General features: G+C 42.4%; 2 protein-coding genes across 4 annotated transcripts in view; one reads left to right on the top strand and one right to left on the bottom strand.

Moving 5' to 3' along the window:
• LOC306914445 (transmembrane prolyl 4-hydroxylase-like) overlaps positions 1–23,643 on the bottom strand; it is a 70,656-nt gene that overhangs the window by 5,609 nt on the left and 41,404 nt on the right. The window contains exons 1-3 of one of the 3 annotated variants that reach the window (XM_079491467.1): positions 14,841–14,992; positions 13,224–13,678; positions 12,715–12,796 (exon numbers count right to left, since the gene is read on the bottom strand). In XM_079491467.1, the coding sequence (XP_079347593.1) occupies positions 12,715–12,796; positions 13,224–13,634 (493 nt within the window). In that variant the 5' untranslated portion in view covers positions 13,635–13,678; positions 14,841–14,992. Of the gene's footprint in view, positions 1–12,714; positions 12,797–13,223; positions 13,679–14,840; positions 14,993–23,643 lie in introns of those variants that run through there. The other 2 variants (XM_079491466.1, XM_079491468.1) reach the window with 2 other exon arrangements.
• On the top strand, positions 7,533–10,310 carry LOC306942966 (secreted frizzled-related protein 5; the record flags this gene model as incomplete). Its single annotated transcript, XM_079529166.1, has 4 exons — positions 7,533–7,750; positions 8,734–8,909; positions 9,457–9,543; positions 9,988–10,310. The coding sequence occupies exons 1-4, from the start codon at positions 7,572–7,574 to the stop codon at positions 10,308–10,310; spliced, it is 765 nt and encodes a 254-aa protein (XP_079385292.1). The 5' UTR covers positions 7,533–7,571.

Below are 23,643 nucleotides of genomic sequence, written 5' to 3'. Positions count from 1 at the left end.
ATACTTCCCCCTACTGCAGCCTTGGAACATGACCCAAACTTAGGTATACAAGGAGTGGTGTTTTCATAAGGAATGGGAAAAGTATTTTAGTCCTTAGCAAACCTAGTAACTGAATATGATAATTGATAAACACTCAAAACACATGCAGATCTTTTGCTTTTTTGCACTCTCATTTTATTATTTATTGCGACTGTAGATCGCAGATTACTATGAAAACCTGCAAAATATGTCAGTCAGTCAGTCTGTCTGTCACGCCTCCAAACTCTAGACGGGCCCGACCCAAAGTTATTAGCGCAGCCACGCCCTGCAGTCGGCGAAAACTAAGTTCTCAACAGGCCCAAACCGTATCGTAATGAGGCGAGTATAATATTCTCACGTTCAGAGTCAGAAACCTTATTATTACCATATTTCATCCTTTCTTTTTTAAATCTCCCATAAATTAATGCCATATTTTGTTATTTTTTCGCACCTTTACGCATTGCCACACTTTGTCATATGACAAAGTGATGATCTACAAGCTCACAACTAAATTATAACTATAATTACATGCCTAAAATAGGAGGCCAGGTGGAAAGTAGTTAGGTCTGTCTTAGGCCGTGCTGCGAGGTCCCTTTTCGTTCGGTTTCGTTCCCGCGTCTTTGGCACTACGATTTCAATGCATATTTCCATAGACAATACCCTTCTGGACTTTGGGTTAAAAGTTCTCCGCATAATATCCTGCAGTATTTTGTCACAAGCCAGAAATGTATATACAAGTGTATAACCAAAAAACGAAAATCTTGTGCTGCTGTTTTTGCTTGTAAAATGTTTTATATTGATTTTGGCAACACCAAATCTTTCTCAAATGTCATAAATACATATACCTAACATCTGAAACAAGTATTGGTGCCTTAGTTTACTCATATGTGAATCTAGATCATGAAAAAAGGCTAAAAATAAATGCACTAAAGGTCAGAATTATTACAACATATGGTATGAAACATGTATACAAGTACCACAAAGTGTCACAGTATCTGACATTTGCACATCACCCCCCCCCCCCCCCCCCCCCAGCTCAAGTGCAGTTAGTCAGTCCAATATCCAATATGGCCGCCACATAAAACGCTGTAACATTTGAACCAGATGAGCTACAAATGCAGTGTCGATTTTGTGTTTTTTAATCATTAGAAACCCATTGGAATGTGGGTACTATCTAGAACACTCGGGTTTGCCATTAAGGCGTACAGCTTCCTCGCTGTATGCTCCACGACGGAGCCCGCCTTCCTCACCAGCCATTTGCAGCATCCTGTTGCACACACTAAAAAATCTGAGCCTTCTTGAGAAGAACAGAAGATCAGAGTAGTCAGACCAGTCCAACGACCTGTTCAGGTGCACTCCTAGAAACTTGTAGTTGTCTACATTCTCCACTACCTTATGTTGCTAGGAACCGGAGGTACACTCTTGGTCGTGCCATAGTCCACCACTATCTTCTTGGTCTTGCTAGCATTGAGCCAGAGGCTCCGTAACCATGCGTGCTCAACAGTGTTGTTACCTGAGATGCAGGTGACAACTGACATGTCTTGTACTCGAAGTGGAAGTCAGATGTTTATAGGGTGAACAGGAAAGGTGACAGCACTGTGCCCTGGGGAGCGCCCGTGATGTTCACCAGCACCTCTGAACAGACAACCCTGCAGTCTCACATACTGTGGTCTGCCCGAGAGATAGTCTGAGATCCATGCCACCAAACCATGGTCCACCCCCATCAACGCAAGCTTCTGTAAGCAGTTGTGACTGGATAGTTCTGAAGAAAAAAAGCATGATTCTAACTGCGTTGCCCATGGTGCCAAGGTGTGTGAATGCCCTGTTTAGCATGTAGATGATGACATCATCAAACCCAATGTCCACCTGGTATGCAAACTGAAGGGGGCCGACGTAGTCACTCACCATCGGTCACAATGCAGCAAGATTTCCACAGTTCCTCCCTGTCATCAGGGAGGGGCATATCGTTGGATCAGCAGTTCTGGACAACCCGATCTCCATATATGACTATACTATATTATTGCGACCACAGGTCGCATTTACTATGAAATTGCGCATTTTCCGTCAGTCAAAATCACTCAAAATCCCCATACATATATGGTAAGCCCCCATATATGGTGCCCATGTCTCGTGAGTGACATCACGTGACATCATCAGGGATGGAGATCCCTGATGTCATCAATATTGGCCAGCAACTCTACAACTGACCCCAACCCTTAGATCTCCATATGGATATACTGTATGTCAGAATCTGTTCTGACATTCCATATGTTGATCCTTCCCCATCCATCCTTCCTCTTCGATGTCTCCCTTTTGACTGATACCTGTCCATGTAAACTCTAGATGGGCCTGCCCCAAAGTTATTAATGCAGTCCGTTAGGGTGAGGTCGCTTCTCGCCCTCAGACTTACTGGTACTATACTATACTATGCTATAGCCTATGCTATACTAAACTATACTGATATGCCAATATCTATGTATGGGTGTAGTACATACTGTAGGACTGTAGGTAGTTTGAATAAGCGGTTCTGGACAACCAGATCTCCATATATGACTACACTACACTACACTACACTACACTAATACGCCCATACCCATGCATGGGCGTACATACTGTAAGTAGTTCTGGACAACCACCTATCCAATCAACTCGACACCGGACATATAAATGTCCCTGTGCTGGGGTCAGCAGCAACGTGCATGCCGAGTGTGAAGTTAGTTGGTCATACTCCTACTCATACTCTTATCAATAGGAATGTACTGAACTCCATTACTTTCATTTTGTATTGTTTTAAAAAAATGAAATGTGTAATACAAAGGTTGCTTTTTTTAGGCTGTTCCTAAAGGTGTTCTGGGTGAAAATGTTGAATAAGTTTTTTGGGTATAGTGGCCATATATATAAAAACATATATTAGAGTTTTCTGGATAGATGTACTCATAAATCGGAGCATTTCAATGTGTTCTAATGCTTTTTAAGTTTGTCAAAAATGTCAAAAGTTCACTCGTTTTCACTTAGTTCCATCTTGTAAATATGCAAATTAAGGTTCCAGACACACTCAATCATAATTATAAGCATTCCAATGTGTTTGTAATGGTAAAAAAACATGAAATAGACACAATGTTTGCATTTGTAGCTCATCTGGTTCAAATATTACAGCCATAACCATTTTAGGTATAGCAGCCATGGATTTGGCTGCTATGGCGACCCCAAAGGTTGCCAGCTTGGGCGCCCTAGCTAAATCCAGATTCTGTGACACTTTGTGATACTTGAATAAATGTTTCATACCATATGTTGTAATAATTCTGACCTTTAGTGCATTTATTTTTAGTCTTGTCCATTTTTTGCATTATTCCAATTTAGGGGGCGTGGTAACGTTTTGATAGATTTTCAGCCATTTTGGGCCAAGGTGGGCTGCTTTTCTTTTCTACCTTTCATTACACAGTAGGTTGTGACATTTTCTATGTATGAAACATAAGCTTTTGGCTAAATTAACTATGTATGTTTCATTGAGCTAGGTGCCATCACTTAAGTTCTTTAACAAATTTGCTACATTTCATGATCTAAATTCACATATGAGTAAACTAAGGCACCAATACTTTTTTCAGATGTTAGGTATATGTATTTATGACATTTGAGAAATAGTTTGTGTTGCCACAATCAATATAACACATTTTACAAGCAAAAACAGCAGCACAAGATTTTCGTTTTTTGGTTATACACTTGTATATACATTTCTGGCTTGTGACAAAATACTGCAGGATATTATGCGGAGAACTTTTAACCCAAAGTCCAGAAGGGTATTGTCTATGGAAATATGCATTGAAATCGTAGTGCCAAATACGCGGGAACGAAAATCATTTTCTAGGCACTTTTTCTTGGGTTGCAGCACGGCCTATCTGTGGGTTTTTATAAATATTTAACTAATGAAAAGTATTAACAAGAGCTGAGTCTATAATAACTACATTGGATCCATTGGAACACAGGTTCTTTTTTCCATTTCCTGAAATACTTTTGGACATTGTCGTCTGTCGGGTTACTTTTCAGGATTCAAATTAAAAATATATCAAAAGGATCAGATCGACAGGCTTAAAATGCATCGCTGCGCATCACGTTTAGAGCTTGCAGATCTGCTACGTTTGATACTGTTGTGTATTAAGAAGTATGGCATTAATGTATGAAAAACACAAAAAGTTAAAAATATGGAGATACGATAAGAGGTTTCTGCCTGCCAGTCGGCATTGATATAAGGTTTCCACCCCAAAACCAACTAAATCACATTACCAGACACCCAACTATTCATCACTTTTGTTAGGTGTTAATGTGCTGAGACTTAAGGTGATTATCTTTTTCCAGGACACAAAACAAGTAACACCAGGCCAAAGGAATTACCACACATTCTGAGGTCTGTATTGGCATAACAATAGGTGGCCATTAGTATATCCTCATTTACAGCCAAGATCAACAAATTAATGACCTTAATGGGATTAGATCATATTGATCAACAGCATGGAACGTGTGGTTCATCTTTTTGCAATCTTACAATGACTTATCTACAGTCACATGAAAATGACATGATAAACTAATCTGTATGTTCTGTCTGTGCCAGAGGTGCCCACCCTTAAATTGATCACTACTTCCCAACCTCAGAAACCTGGGTGTAAATTTTGACCAAACTATGCATCTCGACACTCACATCTCACAAGTCACCCGTACATGTTTATTCCACCTCAGGAATATTGCAAAACTTCGCTCACTGGTTTCTTTCCCCAAATTAGAGATGATCATTCATGCCTTTGTTTCGTCACGTTTGGACTACTGTAATTCACTTTTCACCTGCCTTAGTAAAACCACCATGGACCGCCTCCAGCTAATTCAAAATGCTTGTTTTTGTTTCTATTCTCTGCATGAAAAGCACTTTGTGAGCTCTCTGTGAGAAGTGCTATATAAATAAAATGTACTTACTTAATTGTCTGCACTAATACAACTTTACTGTGATTCAGAAGAATAGTGTCTTTCTGGATCTGTCCAAAGAGGACTTCTGCCATACAATAAAATACAATACAATACACAAGTTTATTAAAAACTATGTCAATGTTGGCTCCATACTGAAAGGTCCTGTAAATTGTCTTGAAGGTCTAATCTAATCCATTTAGTAGTGTGAGAGATCAAAACAGCACTGTTGTTAACTGAAGCTGGAGTCTCTAATCCACTTAACAATCACTCATCTGTGGGCACGGCTGTGTACGTACTAATGGTGTGTCAGTCTTGGAACTGCTCCCGAGTTCAAGTATGGAAATGCATTACATTACATGCATTACATGTGTACTTAAAGTGCAACTCTGTTACTGCAAAATAAATATTCGTTTACTGAGGAGTTTTATCTCGCTCAACTTTTCTGCCTATCTTGAGGCTGTGAGGCTGTATCATTGTTACTATAGTGTAATTGTTAACCACTTATACAAATTACTTAGTTGACTGGAGTAGGTCTGCTTCATTTCCCCCCCTTTACACAAACCTCTTTGCTCATTACGGCTCACAATGCTTCGCGATATTGTAGATCTGCTTTTTTCAGCCCAGAATAGGGAAGCTAGGGTTAACTTGGGGCTATACGTGCATGTCCTAATTGTATGAGCAGGTGTGTGTGCACAGGAGTCATAAGTGATTGTGGATATGGGTGTAATGAGGCCCACTCATATCCCCCTGGGGGGCTATTTGTGGTGATAATTAGCCAGTGCATTGAATGTCCTAATGAGCAGTATCAGTCAGTGATTGCTATTCTTCATTCTCATTCAAATGCATACAGGCAATTGCTCAAACACCACTGTAAATAAAGAAAAGGTTATAAACAATAGTGGTTTGCCAAACCTTTTCAGGTCAAGAATACATTTGGTGTCTTTCCGGGACCCAGTGAAAATCGCCTATCTACAAACTGAATCTTCAGAAATAATTAAAGAAAGTGTAGGAAACAAACATACAAATTAAAGGCATATTTGCTTGCTCACAACCCATAAAAATGGGTCCAAATGCCCCAAAGAAAGATAGGTCCTGAGCCCGACCCATAGTTTCAAAACTACTATATCCCCCACCAGGTCCTGTTTTCAGAGCCTTCTGTGTACCATTTCTCTCTGTTCTAATCCCACACGCCGTGTACAGTAGTTCCTCTGTTCTCCATCTCAGTTTCATGGTAAATGAAATGACAACTCGAGTGAAGGCATGCATCTCTCTACCCTCCAGCCTTCCCCCTCCTTTCCTCCATCTGTCTCTCCAGCCTCTCACCTCTTTCCTCGCTCAGTAAAAGGCTTACGGCAAGTTGTCTTGTCTGTACAGTATGGTGGAGCCTTGTTTGTTCCACCCAGTGTCTGTTACACATCACCCAGTTAATCCCTTTTGTCTGGCACACACACACACACACACACACACACACACACACACACACACACACACACACACACACACACACACACACACACACACACACACACACACACACACACACACACACACACACACACACACACACACACACACACACACACACACACACACACACACACACACACACCCCTGAGTCACATTCATTCTCTTTACACCTATGAGGTATTATCGTCTGTTTCTCATCAGCCATGATTAATCACACACATAATATATAAGAAGAATATCAAAGAATGATTATTGTTTGACAGAAGACTGAATGTTCCACATGCAACTCTCAATATGACCTTGCTTATGATCCTTGATGACTATTTCGATGTATTTGATGTATTACCATGTGTTCCTCTTGCTTACTGTAAATTGCTCTGGATTAAGAGCGTCTGCTAAATGCCTAAATTGTAAATGGTGGCCTCAAGCTGTAGAGACGGTACAACCCAGTCACTAACATCAACATTACACCTAATACCTTGAGCTCCCTCACACACAGTCACATAACTCAATTTAGCAACCTAATTAATAAGAGTTTACCCCCACCCCCACACCGAGAGCCAGCACGTTCATTAGTATCCCGCCTCCTTTCTTCCATTGTTCCCCCTGCCCTTCTCTGCATATGCAAATGTATTCACCCACTATAAATACACCTATTCTCCCCATCCCTTTCGGCACGGTCATACACAGACCTTCATTCCCACACACAACCAACACACCAGGACCTCTGTCCCAGCATGGCTTTGGTTCTTAGTCCTCGTTTTATAGCCAGAAACTGCTACCATTGGGTGCTTGTCCTACTGATCCTGCTGCTGCTCGCCGGGCCAGGCAGCACGTCTTCGGCGCTCCGTGCCGGCAGAAGGGCACGGGCACGGCCCAGGGGGGCAGAGGGCAGGAGAGGAAGAGTTGGCGCGGAAAGTAGGGTCAGACCTGGGGAAGTTGGAGACGGGGACAAGGCGAGGATCGGAGCAGCAGACACAGAGACACAGCCTGAAGATACCGGTGCTACTTCTAGACCGAAGACTGAGGCAGCAAAAGACGATGGAGGACCCCCCATGGTCTCGACGGGTGGGGAAGATGGGCAGCGGTGGGAGCCCCGCAGTCCATCTCGCTGCGTGCCCGTCCCGCCGCGCATGGCTCTGTGCCAGGGCATCGGCTACAACGCCATGAGGATGCCAAACCTGCTGGGCCACGAGTCTCCGGCGGAGGCCGTGCAGCAGAGCGCCAGCTGGCTGCCCCTGCTCTCCAGGGAGTGTCACCCTGACGCCCGCATCTTCCTCTGCTCTCTGTTCGCTCCCATCTGTCTGGACAGGTCAGTCTTAATTCTATGATTATAGTTACCTCTCTTTAGCGGTTTGGACAGACAGGTCAGACTTTATTCTATGATTATATAGATTATTAGAGAGAAGCTGTCTGGACAGGGAAGTCTTAATTTTATGACATTAGTCACTTATTTTTTAGTTTCATCCAGATTACAGAAGGCTGAGGTGACTGTCTTGACTGGGTCCAAGGCTGAATTTGAACAGCAGAAACTTGCCAACACTCTTTAAGTTTAAGTGCCAGGGACGTTAAGACGAGCCCGCTTTCACTATGTACTGATTGCCAGGGACGTTTTTATCCATATTTTGAAAATTCCTCTAATCTGGTGTGCAGGTGATGACATGCACATGACATGCAAAATATAATTACATTTTCTTTCTTTTGTCCCATTGCCAAAATGGCACCCCCGACCAAAACTACTGAAATTAAGAGTCATGTATTTTCTGGGGGAAAAGAAAAAGGGAAAAAAAGAACACGGGGCAAACAAAGGTGAGAAGTGGTGGAGAGGTTAAAGCCCTGATGACACCTATGCAAATCTGGACTAATGACTCTCAGCAAATGTCCCGGTTTCACGTAACCAACCACCAGGCTTTCACTTCACAAATTCAAAACCGCTTTTAGTTGGGAAAAGAATATATAAATAGCCAAACGTTATCTGACCAGGGCTAGTTTCTTTCCCACCACCAAAACAACAACAGTCTGATTTGTACCAATCCACTGGTTCTCAACCTTTTCAGGCTGTGACCCCCAGGGCAAAATATTCATATTTGTGGGCCAACCAATCATATCTGTGGGCCACCCAAAATAATCATATTTTAACTGGGGACCCCCCAAATTAATCATATTTGAACTGTGAAGTCGGGACCCCCCAAAATAAACATATTTGAACTGAGGACCCCCCAAAAAAAGTGGGACAAGACCCACACTTTGTCAATTTGGCCAATGTTTGACCATACATCATCCCTTCTCCATCAGGTTAGTATCACCCTGCAGGAGTTTGTGTGAATCGGTGCGAGACAGCTGCGCACCGATCATGGGATGCTATGGATACCCCTGGCCGGACATCCTGCGCTGTGACCAGTTTCCTGCAGATGACCAGCTGTGCATCTCCTCCATCACCAACAGCAGCGTGAGCTCAGGGCCACGCAGAGGTGAGACACTTTAAAAAGATATTTTAATACAATTATTGATTTGGGTGAAAGAAACGGACCATTCGTTAGCCACTTTCAGTCTGGCATTCGTATTTTGGTAATGCCATTAAAAGCGAAAATGTTAAAACTTTTGAAAATAGCAGATCTACAAGCTCACAACGAATTGCGGTGTGTTGAGCTTGTAGATCAGCTCTTTGCGCTATTCTTTTGTGTGCAGTTGTATGACTAAATATAAAATAGAATTTCAATTAGAATGTATTTCTTGTCTTTCAATGCATTTGAATACGTTGTAGGTTATATGCATAGGTTATAATGCATTGGCTTAAATAGCCTAAATGATGACAGCAATTCTGTTTAAAAGCTGTTTAATCTAATGACAACATTATGGATGGCCTTCATAATCATCTTTAAAAGGTGCGATTTCCATTTGTCTGGAAGGAACAACAATCCCACTAGTGCCCACAATGTTTTGGTGCCTACTCTACAGGTTACCTACTCAAAACTGGCAACGCGACTGACCTTATATAATGACTTTGTTCTATTTCAGTGCCTCAAGCGAGCTGCATGGACTGTGAGCTGGAGGAGGCGTCCTCTTCTAAAGACACACTGGACACATTCTGTAGGAGTGATTTTGGTGAGCACTGGTATATATTTCCATATCTTCTTTCTTTGGAGAAGTGCACGACATACAAAGAGTTCTAAACACTGATATCGAACTCAGTATAAATTATGTAGAGAAGACACTGGAGCAGCTAGGACAATAATTGAAGCCTATTTTATTACGGTACAAAAAGTGATGACTCACGTTTCGATGCTACTGCATCTTCTTCCTCAGAGTCATGGCTCAGTCAATTCTGAGGAAGATGCAGTAGCATCGAAACATCAGTCTTCTGTTTGTACCTTAATAAAATACACTTAAATTGTCAGAGTTGCAACAGTGTCTCCTCTACATATGCTGTGTTGCCCTGCCCTTGCTTGACTGAGGCGGAGCAGTAGACTCCCTTAGTTTCATTAGCGATATCGAACACGTTTGAATCCATATTAACTTTCTGCTCTCACTACGTCTGTCCCCCCCTAGTGGTGAAGCTGCGTCTGACAAGGCTCAAGTTCAGTCCTGCGAGCGTGGCCCAGTTCAGCCTGGCCTCCAAACTGGAGGTTCTGAAGCACGGCCCGCTGCTGGGTGGACAGATCCGCTCCCGCATGGAGCTGTGGCTGGAGAGAGACGCCACCTGCGTGAGGAACATGACGCGGCGCCAGCCTCGAGGTGGCACCTTCCTGGTGACAGGCACGGTGCAGGGGGAGCGCCTAGTGGTCAATAAGGCGTACGTGTGGCAGAAACGGGACAAGAACCTGGTGGCGGCGGCTCGCAAATGGAAGCGCCATCGGTGCGCCGTGAACTAGGGTTTAAATGGGTAGAGCTGGGGCTTATGGGCAATGACACTTACACGATGTAATACAACCACCCTAAGGTGTAATCAGTGTAAGGAGTACTAACCATTGTGTTTCCTGCACTATCTGTACCGAGTGGACTTCTGGCATAAACCTACTGTACATATGAATGGATCTGTACCGAGTGGACCTCTGGCATAAACCTACTGTACATATGAATGGATCTGTACCGAGTGGACCTCTGGCATAAACCTACTGTACATATGAATGGAGCTACCTTTAAACACATTTTAAATCTGAGGCTTTTTTGTATACATTTTTTAATAGTTTTTTTGGAAGAATGCTACTAATTGGCCCAAAAGTGACTGCAAAATATTGCTGCTATTTGTTTCAAAAGGCTTTATACCCTGTATATAATATGTAAATAACGCTGCAATGTGACATAGCTCCGTTTTAACACAATGCTGTACGGCCTCCAACAGTACATACTTTTTTTTTCTTACATTGTTTTTATAATGTTTTGACACTATGCTTTGGCAATGTAAACCTATGTTTTCTAATGCAAATATAGCTCAATTGAATTGACTATGCCGGCTTGTGGTGGACATTTGTCCATTTGGTTCCATTTGTACACTCAGAGTTAAGGGGGTCCATGCAAATAAAACATTTGAGAACCACTAGTACTACTTGGACTCCTGATGTGCCATAGTGTCGTAGTAAATAAGTGTCATACATATTCTGAAGAAAACCTAGACATTTGGCATTCAGTAATTGGGTCTATGATCAAAATAAAAACATTTATAATGTTCTTATATGGTGTGTAAAAACAAGTGTTAATATTGGACTTTACTATGTAATAGTTATATCCCAAATATGTCTAATCCCCAATGTTTGAGTGAGAAAGTTATTTAAGATATTTTCCAAATGATAGGGATAACTTGTACATTAAAAGACGTTTGTCCTGATGAAGGTGTAAGGACCGAAGCGTCCCTTCCCAAATAAAGACTATTTTTTGCAAATTTCAGCCTTGGATTGTTCCCTTATTTGAGCATATTAGTTTATAAGTTGTAAATGAGTTACCCTATATAAATGATCCACCATGCAGGACTTATTTTCCAATACAATTTTAACAGACTCTCAGATTTTCTTTTGATCTTCTTCCACAAAACACACTCTCTGTTTACATTTCATTAAAATAAGTGCTATTTGGCAGCTCATAAATAAACTGAAAATTGCCCAATCATATACAGCCTTAAATCATGTTCTACCGAGCATGTACTGTACACACCAACACTTCCCAACATTACGCTACACAGCGAGATTACAGCCTGGAGTTTGGTCTAGTGTTACCCATACAAGGTGAAAGAAATAATAATCAGGGCTAAATTAGGTCAATTGATTTACATTTTAAATCAGGGCCCCTAGAGATCCTTAGTTACTAGCATCGGATATTCTGAGGAGAATTTTAGTTAGTTAAAAAATAACAGATCTACAAGCTCACAATGCCCTTTTTGGCTAAGAGGTTTGGTGTAGAGGGAGAAAACAGAAAAGTACACATTCATGAATCCATTAACAAGATAGTGCTGTCAAACTCAAAGTCTAAGAAGCTATCTATGAAATCTATGAAAAGGTTTAATTTGCAAAACAATTTTATACAATTTCCTGCTTCATCTCTCTGTCATCTAGGGGGCCCCAGGGCTCTATACTGGGTTGGCTCCTTCACCTTGTGGTTAAGGAAAGGGTTACCGTGGTGTTGACGACGGCTGATCACACCTAGACTGAGTCAAAATAACTAGACTCTAGAGCAGGTCGTGACTACACACCGGTTGTGACATTATCTTATTGACACACAACAGGATAAATCGTCCGTGCCCACACACTCACGGGAGAGCATCTGTCCGTCCTGACACGTCAATCTGTTCTGGCTTGTACCATCTTGCCCTTTCTACATACATACACATACTACATGTGGCAGTAGCAGGGCATCACGGTCGAGAACATTATTGTTCTGAAACATTTTAAGTTCCAAGGAAGGACTCAGAGTTACAGACCTGTAACTCAACAATGTTGTTGTTAGTAGAAACTAGGAAGTCATAAACACAGTTACCAGGGAGGAAGTGGACTAGTGGAGGAGCCAAACGGCTCCTGTTTCACCCCAAAAAGGAGGAGGTGATACAGGCATACCAAATGAGTTACCAGTTTGACCGCGCACGTGCGCGCGCACACACACACACACACACACACACACACACACACACACACACACACACACACACACACACACACACACACACACACACACACACACACACACACACACACACACACACACACACACACACACACACACACACACACACACACACACACACACACACACACACACACACACACACCAGAAGCAGGGTGTTCTTACCAAAGAGCAGAGGTTTAAGACTGAGAGTCTTCATCTCGTGGGTTCTACCAGGTATGAGGGACAGCCGTTGGATGTGGCCCACCTATGTATGTATGAGAGACAGGAAGAGTCAAGTGGAATATTCCATTAACCCACTAAGACCTGAGGCCGATTCTACAAATAGTGCCAAGGACTGATGTATTTGGCCGCAGACCCCCTTATGGGGGTCCATGGCCTAGTAGTGTAAACCAAAACTAAGGGTCATTGAAATTCTTTTAAAGTTTGAGAACCACTGCTCGGCTAAATAGAAACATAATTGTTAACACGTCCACCATCATCATCCCCAGATTCGGCAACACTATTGTGCCTCCAAAATGTGGAATGCCCTACCACCAGACATCAAAAAGTGTGACTCCCGAGTCCCTACCCTCCCTCAGAGTGTTGTGTTATATTAAGCATGACTGTAGAAAACATTTGTATATTTTGCTGTCAATAAAGCATTCAATCAATCAATCCAAACACAGTCTCACCCGTATTCCTTCAATGCGAGGTAGACTGAAGCTTTGGCGGTAGTCGTCATCCATATCTCTAGGAGGTTGGGGTTCAGATGGACCCCCCGCGTGGTGGTCACCGTCGCTGACGGGCGAAGGCGGGTCCCCGACGCCGTCGCCGCTCATCATCATGTCTCCCGGGCCGTTGTTGTAGTGCACGTAGAGCAGCAGGGCGATGACGTTCAGGATGTACACGTGGAAGAAGACCATGACCACCACAAAGTACGCCCGGGAGCACACGTTGGTCTTCTGAATGGAGAGGCGCCCGTCCCCCCGGACCAGGTTGGATCGGTACGGGGGGATGTAGGGACACGACGGGGGGTCTCTGTCCATGCCGCCGGATTCATCCTCGCCCGGGACATCCTGAGTCTCTCCCATCATCGCCTCCATCGTTTATAGAATGGCCGCGCCTATAATGGCTGCAACACGAAATACTTTTCTATTTGGTTGATTAGAATGGAAGCGAGCCCTCATTTGTGTTATCCTTCAGCATTATTGTATATATATTTTGATAACTGTTAATAAAGTATCCAATCAATCAATGTTGGTTAAAAACATTCAATGATAAGACAATAACGTCCGGTACATATTTCCATTGTGGTCGCCTCACAAAAAACAAACTAAAAAGTAATAATCGACATTGAGTCACAGTCATATCTAATAAATAAAAAAACATATTTACATAGCAAAACATTATCCACACCCAATGAAAAAACCCAAAAAGAAAACAAAACGAGATTTAACCACTTGAATCATCCCAGTAATAAGTTTAAGTTATTTTTTAAATGCTTGATTCACATAAGTACCCTTTCCATTAGCCCTAGAAGGGCTGTGATATTGCATACATTTTATGCATTGGTTGATTGAATATTATAAATTAACAGTTTGCAAATATTACCGTGGTACGATCTGATGAATTGAATATAAGGACCCCAATGGAAACAAGCCATATGCTTTCTTGGGGTTTTAAAATGAAATCCTCTTAGGAGACCTTGTATAAGTTGTATTGTACTGTACTTCCCGGTGCTTTTTTCTGCAAACTGTTAATGCATTATTCAATCAAGGGATCGATTATAGAATGGTACTAAAAGGAAAACACAAAAAGCCCTAAGCCCTAAGTTGTTGTCCTGGCTGTGAATACATTTAATCTTTGCATGAAATGTAGTTAATAATCACAGCCATTCTGGGGCTAAGCCATTCTAGGGCTACCTTTCCAATAGCCCTGGTCCAGTGCTTACAGCGAGTCTCTCTCTGTCTCGCTGTAAGCACTGGACCAGGGCTACCTTTCCAACAGCCAAGATTGTGTTAGATATTGGAATAGCCTGCAATAAAAAGCTATAACTGTGTTTAATGTAGCCCCATATGTGCCCTCTCCCTACGCTCATTCTGTAGCTCCGAGATGCTACAGAATGAGCGTAGGGAGAGGGCACATATGGGGCTATGTTTAATGCAGACAATGTCAATCGGTATAGAATGTTCCTGGTCGTTGCACATCATGACCTAGACATGATTAATGAACCAACTAAAACGTCTGTTTTACTGTGCTTCCTGGTGTTAGCAATAAGCTACCAGAGCCGCTATAACAACCCCACTAACCTCTAATAGATTTCCACCAAACAACCCAGTCGTCCCTGATGCTTTTGTGGAGCAAAACGGGCGGATCCGGGTGAAAGGGAAGATATGTGGCCCGTCGTTGTCTTTGGTAGAGAGATATGTCATCGTTAAGCTATAAAGATCGCTTTAATCGCTAGCTAGGGGGCTGCTAGCTGATGTGTTGCTGGCTGCCCCTGACAACCTGCCTAACAACAAGAGACACAGTCAGACGCCAAAGAGAGCCGAGGAGTTTGACCCTCCGTGCCTGAAGTATGTCAGTACCGCCCCCTAGTGGATAGAAAAGAAAAGGGAAATGTACCTGTGTACAACACGCACGCACGCACGCGCACACACGCACGCGCGCACACACGCACACGCACGCACGCACACACACACACACACACACACACACACACACACACACACACACACACACACACACACACACACACACACACACACACACACACACACACACACACTGATCTGGTAGAGCAGTAGAATGAGAGTTTCCCATGTTTGGGCATGCCACTTTGTTTGCTCTTTTTTGTAGCCCAGGAAGTCAAGCAGGCCAATTTGGGTATATCAATTGAAAACATCTTTAATATGCTGATGATATTGCTCTGATGGCTGAAAATGAGTCAAATTTACAAAACAAATTGAATATTGCAAGTCTATGGTGCAGTAAATAGAGACTTGCGATTAACTGAGAGAAAACTCAGATTATACACTTCAGAAGGAATGCTGTACAGCAAAGTAACAATAGTTTTATGTTCGGGTCAATGTCTTTGACTTATGCCCCCTCATACAAATACTACATTTTGTGAGTGTCTTGTAAGCCCATGCGGGCTGGGCATCTTATGATCAGAGGACACTTTAATAAAAACTCTATTAGGGCTATGGACCAGAGCTACCCTGAAACCATCCACTACATAACAAATATGTAAATCAATAGTTTCAAAATTGACCTGGAAAAAACAAACAAACGAAAAACAAACAAACATCTATCAGGACTCATGGAGACCACAATAATGTAAATGCCCATTGAAAGGAGGTGTCATTTAGCTTGGGTTCCAAAGTGACATTTTCCAGATCAGAATGCAGCGAATCACTCAGGCTGGAACCCAGTCTAGTAGTTGACAAGATTAGCAGGTGAATTTGTATGAAATAACTGATAGGCTACTCAGTTTTTTAAGAATACATTTAAATGTGATTCTATTTCAAGCTGCGCTCCTAAAACCAACTATGATGCAGTACAATTAAAGGTAATGTAAACATTACATTTGTATTTTTGTTTTAGTTATTCTATTTATAGTGACTCATAGGAATAGACTACGTGACAACCAGGAATAGTCTGGTGACCACCGGAGACGGGTGGCAGCCAGAATGTAGACGGCACCTGGGAGCAGTATGGGTTGGCGCACCAGCCTGTGTCTTCCGTGAGGAGGAAGCCCAACAAACCCACGGTGAGGCCTCCAGGAGGGCCATTCAAGCCGCAAGCGGAGCCTGCGGAACCACCATGGGCAAGGTGGAGCCTGCAGAACCATTGCTGCTCGAGAATCCACCATTCCTGAATGAAGTGCCTGGTGCTGGGAGTCTGGTGCAACGCACAGGGGCTGGATCTGGTGAGAGCAGGAGTGGACCTGGTGAGACGTAGGGAGTCAACCCCAAGGGGGCAGGCAGACTTTCCAACGTTGAAGCTCTGGGTCCTAGTGGTAGGAGGAGGGACTACAGGCGGACCCGTGTATTCATGACCGGGAAACCCCGTGCAGCTGGGCTTTAACGTTGAGCGCTCGGTTGCCCTACGTCACTCAGGACCTCAAAGTTGAGGTCCTGGGAGGGACTTCCGGCAGTCTTCCGGGTGCTTCAAAACGCCACTGAGCAACTTCCACTGACATGAATAGCTGGGGGGGCGGAGCTTCGCGCTAGTTCAGTCTCTATTATATATATACTCTATGGTCAACCCACAGTGCCTAGTCCTTCCATGCGCCAGAATAGTACCTCCCAGTCCCGGCAGAGTAGTTCAGGAGGAATGGATTGTGTGGCCCTGGTTTTTCCCTAATGGATTATGGGACTGATCGAGGGTATAGCTACTGGGAGGATGTAAGTCGGGACTTGATCACCGCAGCTGGATCACCTGAGTGAGGGGTATGATGTTGGGAGACCCGAAACCCTGATGACCTTGGGATACATCACTGAGGATACATCCCAGGTGCATCCATGCGATGTATTTTTGTTTTAAGCTCTATATTCTGAGCCTACTCATTGATAAATAAGAAAATACATTCATCAGCTTAAATTGTGTCTGCTGCTTTTCAAGTTTCAGTGCTTCCAATTTCATTTGTGTATCCTTTATACTGTATGAGTTCTCTCTCCTGATTAGATTAAATTGAAAGAATAGTTTTGCAGCTTGACTATAGAGCAAAAAAGAAATACGAACAGTTACATACCATACCACAGGGTGGCAATGAAGACCACCTGCAGTGTGCCACACAGCCTGTTTTGTTAGTAGTCACAGTCTACTAATTTAATTGTAGCCAATGTCTGTGCAGACTGCTACTTAGTGCTGTTTGCTGCAATGTATACAATTCAATTCAAAGGTGCTTTATTGGCATGAGAAAACATACAAAAACAGTTTCCCCATTTTCAACTGTTTTTTATTGTAAAGTGTATATACAGGTTATACAGGTATCACTCTGCACCAATGTGCACCATGTTCTTCATGCATGCAGTCAGAACTCCCTCACATCTGGTGGGAACTGAAAAAACTGAAACTGGAAAAAAAATCCAGAATTAAATTTTTTAAAGAAATAAAATAAGACACTGTAAGAGCATTTTAGGCCACTTATGGTTTGTCCCAGGCAAAGTCCTCTTCTGATCCTGTTGTGTCCATCTCTGTGTCAGACTCTGTGTCTGACAGGTCTAAAGATTCAGAAAGATCTGCTGCTGCTGCTGCAGATGATGGAACTACTTCAGCTCCTGATGATGATCCTGAACTCTTTTCATCATTTGAATCGCTTGCAACAGGTGAGTTAGGTATGTCAACGTTAGTGCCATCTACACCACACCATTTGTAGTGGAAGTTTTTATTGATTGTATGTTTGGTTTCTTTCAAAACTTTACCCTGTTCAAAAATACAATCCACATGGGGAAAAGGTCCCGGATACTTGGGATTTTTCAATCCCCAAATGGCGGATTTTGTCGAAGATTTGACACAAGGTTTACAGGTTTTTTTGTCCCGGAACTTCCTTTTTCTATATGTCACGTCGATGTTGGTCTCAAATTTCAACTGGACCTGCCCCAGCTCTTGTGTCTCCTTGGGTTGAGAGAGGAGTGTAACGTTAGTATATTTGATATATCATTGCAGAAATAATGTGTGCCCTTATACGTGATCATACTACAGCGTCACACTAAAGTATCAAAAGTAGCAGATCCGTAAGCTCGAAACACTGAACAAACGATTTGCTTGTTGTAGATCAGCTACTTTTGATAATCCTGAAAAGTAAAGTTGGTACATCTCAAGGTTTTTGTTCCTAATAAAGAAACTTGAATCAACATCATCATAGTTTAATTGATATCATTTATTTGTGAATTAATTTCTCCCATTCACTTATAATGGAAAAATGCAAAGACCCTATTCAATTTTTTTCCCTCTGAAACATGGTTACAAAAAATAATTCAAAAATAATTAAATGAGTCGGCCTCATGGTGGTGCTATAACAGCCCAATTTACGTTTTGCCTTAGAACTCTTGAACTTTATCTCAGAATGCCCCTTTCCCTGGATTCCTTGTAGGGTCATGATCATCTCTCTATATAGGCCACGCCCATTTGCAAAGTGACAGCACTCGCCCAGCAGTCTGCCGTCACCCAGGCCGATGCGTGCACACGCCGATCTGCCCCAGCAGTGCGACCTCCACACTCTCACGGAGGAGACTGCCGATGAGCGGCTCCGCTGTCTGGCCAGGGAATGCCAGCGGCAGTCTGGCCCTAAAGGGCGAGGTCACATCTCGCACTTAGGCGTCTCACTGGTAAAATCTCAGGTAATACGTTTTTTCTTGTAGAAAACTCCCATGGCTGTGTAGTATGGCTGTACAGCCTGAAAATAAGATAAGAGACCCTACAGTTGTACCGTTTGTGAAACAAGCTTGTACCGTTATATATCTGGAAAACCCTTACAGTATTTGTATTGTATTGTAAACCAGTAAGACGCTTTGGCATGCGTGGTCAGATCAACATATGGAATTAATTATGTACTGGCCATATATGGAGCGTGTCTTGAGTGTACAGCGTTTGATGAGGTCAGATCAACATATGGAATGTCAAAACAGGTCAACTCCATACAGGTATATGGAGATCTAAGGGGGTTTGCGGTCAGATATAGAGTTGCTGGCTGGCTCCATATATGTAGATCTAGGTGATGGTTGGTTATCCAAGGTTATCCAAGGTTAGAGGAGGTCAGCGTTGTGATCTTCATATATGGAGATGGCCATATATGGTGGCGTGATGTGTCACAAGGCGTGACCATAAATGGAGGTGTGATTTCACAAGGCGTGACCATATATGGGTGACCATAGCAACCATGCTAATTTTTGAGTGGTGTAAACCACTCCTACGACTGGCTTTGTTAGTTTACGTGTCTGTCTGTCTGTGCTCAAAAAATGAGCATGGTTGCTACGGTCACCCAGTTCACCCGGGTGTGATTTCATTACGTCAGACATTACGTCAGATCAGAGCTGATCAGGCTATATAATACCTTACACCACTCAGTTCACACGGGTGTGATTTTTTTAAGACTTTTGAAAACGTTTGAAAAGTGGAATATCCAGTTGAAAGTTGAAAATTACTAAATTACTAATAAAAGTGCATGCATACCTACCTACCCACATCAGTGGTAGTAAAAAGTGGGTGAATTTTGTTTTGGTGCATAGTTCCCATCATGTTATTTTTTCCAAGAAACAACAGACACGGGTACATTTCTTTTGGTACGAACAGACACGGGTACATTTTTTTTGGTACGAACAGACACGGGTACAAAGCCAGTTGTTGGAGTGGTTTACACCACTCAAAAATGAAAGAATGAATGAATGAATAAATAATGAGTTGGTCTATAGTCCTACCTTGCTATCCATGTCCATGGCAATTAGGAAGGCGCTGAACTGGTTTGCTTCGTAGACACTTTTCAACCTGGGCATGTACAGTAAATAAGAAATTAACTTTATTGACATATATCGAGGGATGATAATGGTAATGTACACAAATCTATATATAGGAAAAGTAGTGACCACAACATAATCCTAAAACAGCTTCTATCCCTCCAGTTTCATCTTCATCATACCACTTGGATAGTTTCCGAGATTGAGGAGACTTGATTTTTATCAACAAGCCATTAATATGCACCAAAGGTTTACATATAGGGGATACAACAATCACATTGCAGCATGCATACACCAAAGCAAAATCTCAGGAAAGGATTAGTGTCCTCCAGAAAAGTGCCTGTGTTTCTAAACCTGGCTTTACAGATTTACTTTACCACTCACTCAGTACAGTAACAGTACACATTATAGACCAGTCCCCAGATGGGAAAAACCCTTCAGAACATGATACTATACTATAGCATTCTTGCAGAAAAGTACTTAATGTGTTGTTTCTATATGATTTGTATGTGCTGAATCCATTTCTGCCATATGCCGAGTGATACGAGTCACTGTTTTGTCAGAAATTGAGTAATTTGCACAATTAAACACAAAAACTTGAAATTGGCTATAATTCTGATAAATTGTACTTAATTAGTCCCCACAGGAATCCGCGATCGCTGAATTTACCGTGGATTTCTCGACCATCCGCGGAATACTAGAACGTCCGTGGAATAGTCGGACGCGTCCCCGTTTTTCCCTTCCGGAATTTTCAATGGGGAAATTTCCGGGAGGAAAAACGGGGGTGTGTGCGAAACGGGGTTGTAAAAACGGGGACGCGTCGCGGAGCGTCCGATCGCAGAATTGACCGTGGATTTCTCGACCATCCGCGGAATACTAGAACGTCCATGGAATAGTCGGACGTGCATGTCCCCGTTTTTTCCTCCTGGAATTTTCAATGGGGAAATTCCCGGGAGGTAAAACAGGGGTGCGTGCGAAACGGGGTAGTAAAAACGGGGACATGTCGCGGAGCGTGAGGACACTTTCTTCACAGGGATGGAAGCATAGAGTAATAAAAGGATAGAGACGGAATCGGAGTGTTAGCCTCGCCCCCCGCTATTCATTTCAATAAAGTTGCTCAGTGGCGTTTTTAAGTACCCGGAAGACTGCCGGAAGGCGTAAGTACAATTGTAACTCAATGGCTTGAGCGAGCGGAAGTTTAGCCTAGCCCGTCCGGGGCTTATGCACGTGACGAACATTTCGCCAGTAGGTAGTGGCAGCTTCAACGTTGGATAGCCTTACCTTGGATGGAAGACTATAGTTTAAACTGTAGTTACTGTGGGCACGGTTTGAATGACAATAACCTTTGCAAATAATTAAAACATGAATAATATTAACAACAATAATAAAAATTGATTTTTATCCCCAAAAACTATTATTGGAATTATTATGACCCATCCATAATTACAATGAATTGTATCTATTTAATAAAAGATTAAAATTGGCTTGATAACTGGTCATTTTAGGTTAAATAAATGAATCTCTGCGGAATATTAAAGGATTGTTCTCCACGGAATTAGGAATGTTCTCCGCAGAATCAAGACTTTTTCTCTGCGGATTCCTGTGGGGACTACTTAATTTGTTGTTTCAATATGATTTTTATGTGCTGAATCCATTTCTGCTGTATGCTGAGTGCTATGAGTCACCGTTTTGTCAGAAATTGAGTAATTCGCATTTAGTATTTTTTTGAAAGTTCAAGTTCAGTGGCAAGCGTGTAGAGGCAGAGAACCACAGCAGCCATGACAGCAATGGAGTCCTGTGGAGAAACGGTGTTTAGCAGAGCACAAGCACCAGACTGAGCACAAGTCACAGCCATAAGCTAGCATAGCTCCAGACAAATGTCGCCTGTACACCTACTGTCAAGGGAGTGAGAGCAGCGCTTCTTTGATGTATGGCTACCCTTAGATGTTCTGACGATTTGAATTGACATGTCTTCGCGGTCTATTTCTCACTCTGTGAATGACAGGAGTCACCAAACCGTCATGGCTGAGCACAACATCCAGATGTGTGGCTGGAGTCTTCACCAGAGCACCAGGGCTCTAGTGAGGGTTCCAGTTCTTTGGAACCACAACAGCTGGATGTGTGGCTGGAGTCTCCACCAGAGCACTGGGCTGAGGGTTCCAGTTCTTTGGAACAACACTTTCTCGATAAACAGCAAGAATCTCCACCAGAGCCCCAGGGCTCTAGCCTGGTTCCCAGCCTGATTCACTGTGTTCCGTGATTTGTTTTGTCAAGCGAAGTGACAAAACAAATCATGGAACGCAGCAAATTACTCTGGAAACCAGGCTCACAGGGCTTTTATAATATTTATTTATCAAAATTATAGCTATTTCCAGTTTAGTGATTAATTATGCTAATTACTCAATTTCTAACAAAACTCGTATCACTCTGCATATGGCAGAAATGCATTCAGCACATAAAAGTCATGTAGAAACAACACATTAAGCACAATATTATTTATCAGAGTTATAGCCAATTTCCAGTTTGTAGTGGTTAATTATGCTAATATCTCAATTTCTGACAAAACTGTGACTGGTATCACTCGGCATATGGCAGAAATGGATTCAGCAATACAAATCATATAGAAAAAATCACACCCGTGTGAACTGAGTGGTGTAAGGTTTTATATAGCATGATCAGCTGTGGTCTGACGTAATAAGGTATTATATAGCCTGATCAGCTCTGATCTGACGTAATGAAATCACACCTGGATGTGATTTCACAACTGGCTTTTTTTGCGCAGAGAAAATGACCACGGTTGCTACGGTCATCCAGTTCACCCGGGTGTGATTTAATTACGTCAGAAATTATTTTGAACATAGCAACCACGGTCATTTTTTTATGCACACAAAAGCCAGTTGTAGGAGTGGTTTACACCACTCAAAAATACATTTAGCACAATTATTTTAGAAAATTATAGCCCATTTCCAGTTTTTAGTGATTAATTATGCTAATTACTCAATTTCTGACAAAACGGTGACTGGTAACTGTTGCAATTATGCAACAGTTATTAAACAAGTCAACTCAATTTCATTGAAACTAAGATATTCTATATAAAATCATAATTTTGAATGCTATATTTAGCCATTACGAGTGCAAATATCCGAGGCATCCCTCCCAGGCCCAACAACAACCCATTGCCTGAAGTGACCTGGGTCACCTGGAGGTCCTTGGACATGAAAAAGTTTGAAAACCACTGATATAGAAACATAGGATTTTCAGAAAACTGTCAAGATTTAGAAGACATTTGTAGAATCAGTTGTAAATGCACTTGGATGTCAGCCAAACCAAACAACAGCCAACAAATGGAAGGAACTTAAATGTTTTAACCTCATTTGGCGTTTGGTATCATCCCAGGTGAAAGTATTTATAGGCACGTCCTTCAAATTAATCTTGTAGGCTCTTTTGTGGGTTTTCAGGGTTACAAAACATGTCTTAGTCAGCCATGGCAGTTTATCTCCAGTTGAGTCAAAGAAGTGCTGGACTTGTTTTTTGTCGATAAAATCAACGGTTATCCTGCGGGAGTGGGCAGAGAGAGAGAGAGTGAGCAGGACAGACAGAGAGATTCACTGACAATAAACGACTACAAATAAACACTAGGGCTACTGGTCTT

The sequence above is a fragment of the Electrona antarctica genome (genome assembly GCF_951216825.1).
Source record: "Electrona antarctica genome assembly, chromosome: 2".
Classification (NCBI taxonomy): Eukaryota; Metazoa; Chordata; class Actinopteri; order Myctophiformes; family Myctophidae; genus Electrona; species Electrona antarctica.
Note: the sequence above shows the minus strand (reverse complement) of the source record. Positions and strands in the feature narration are given on the sequence as shown.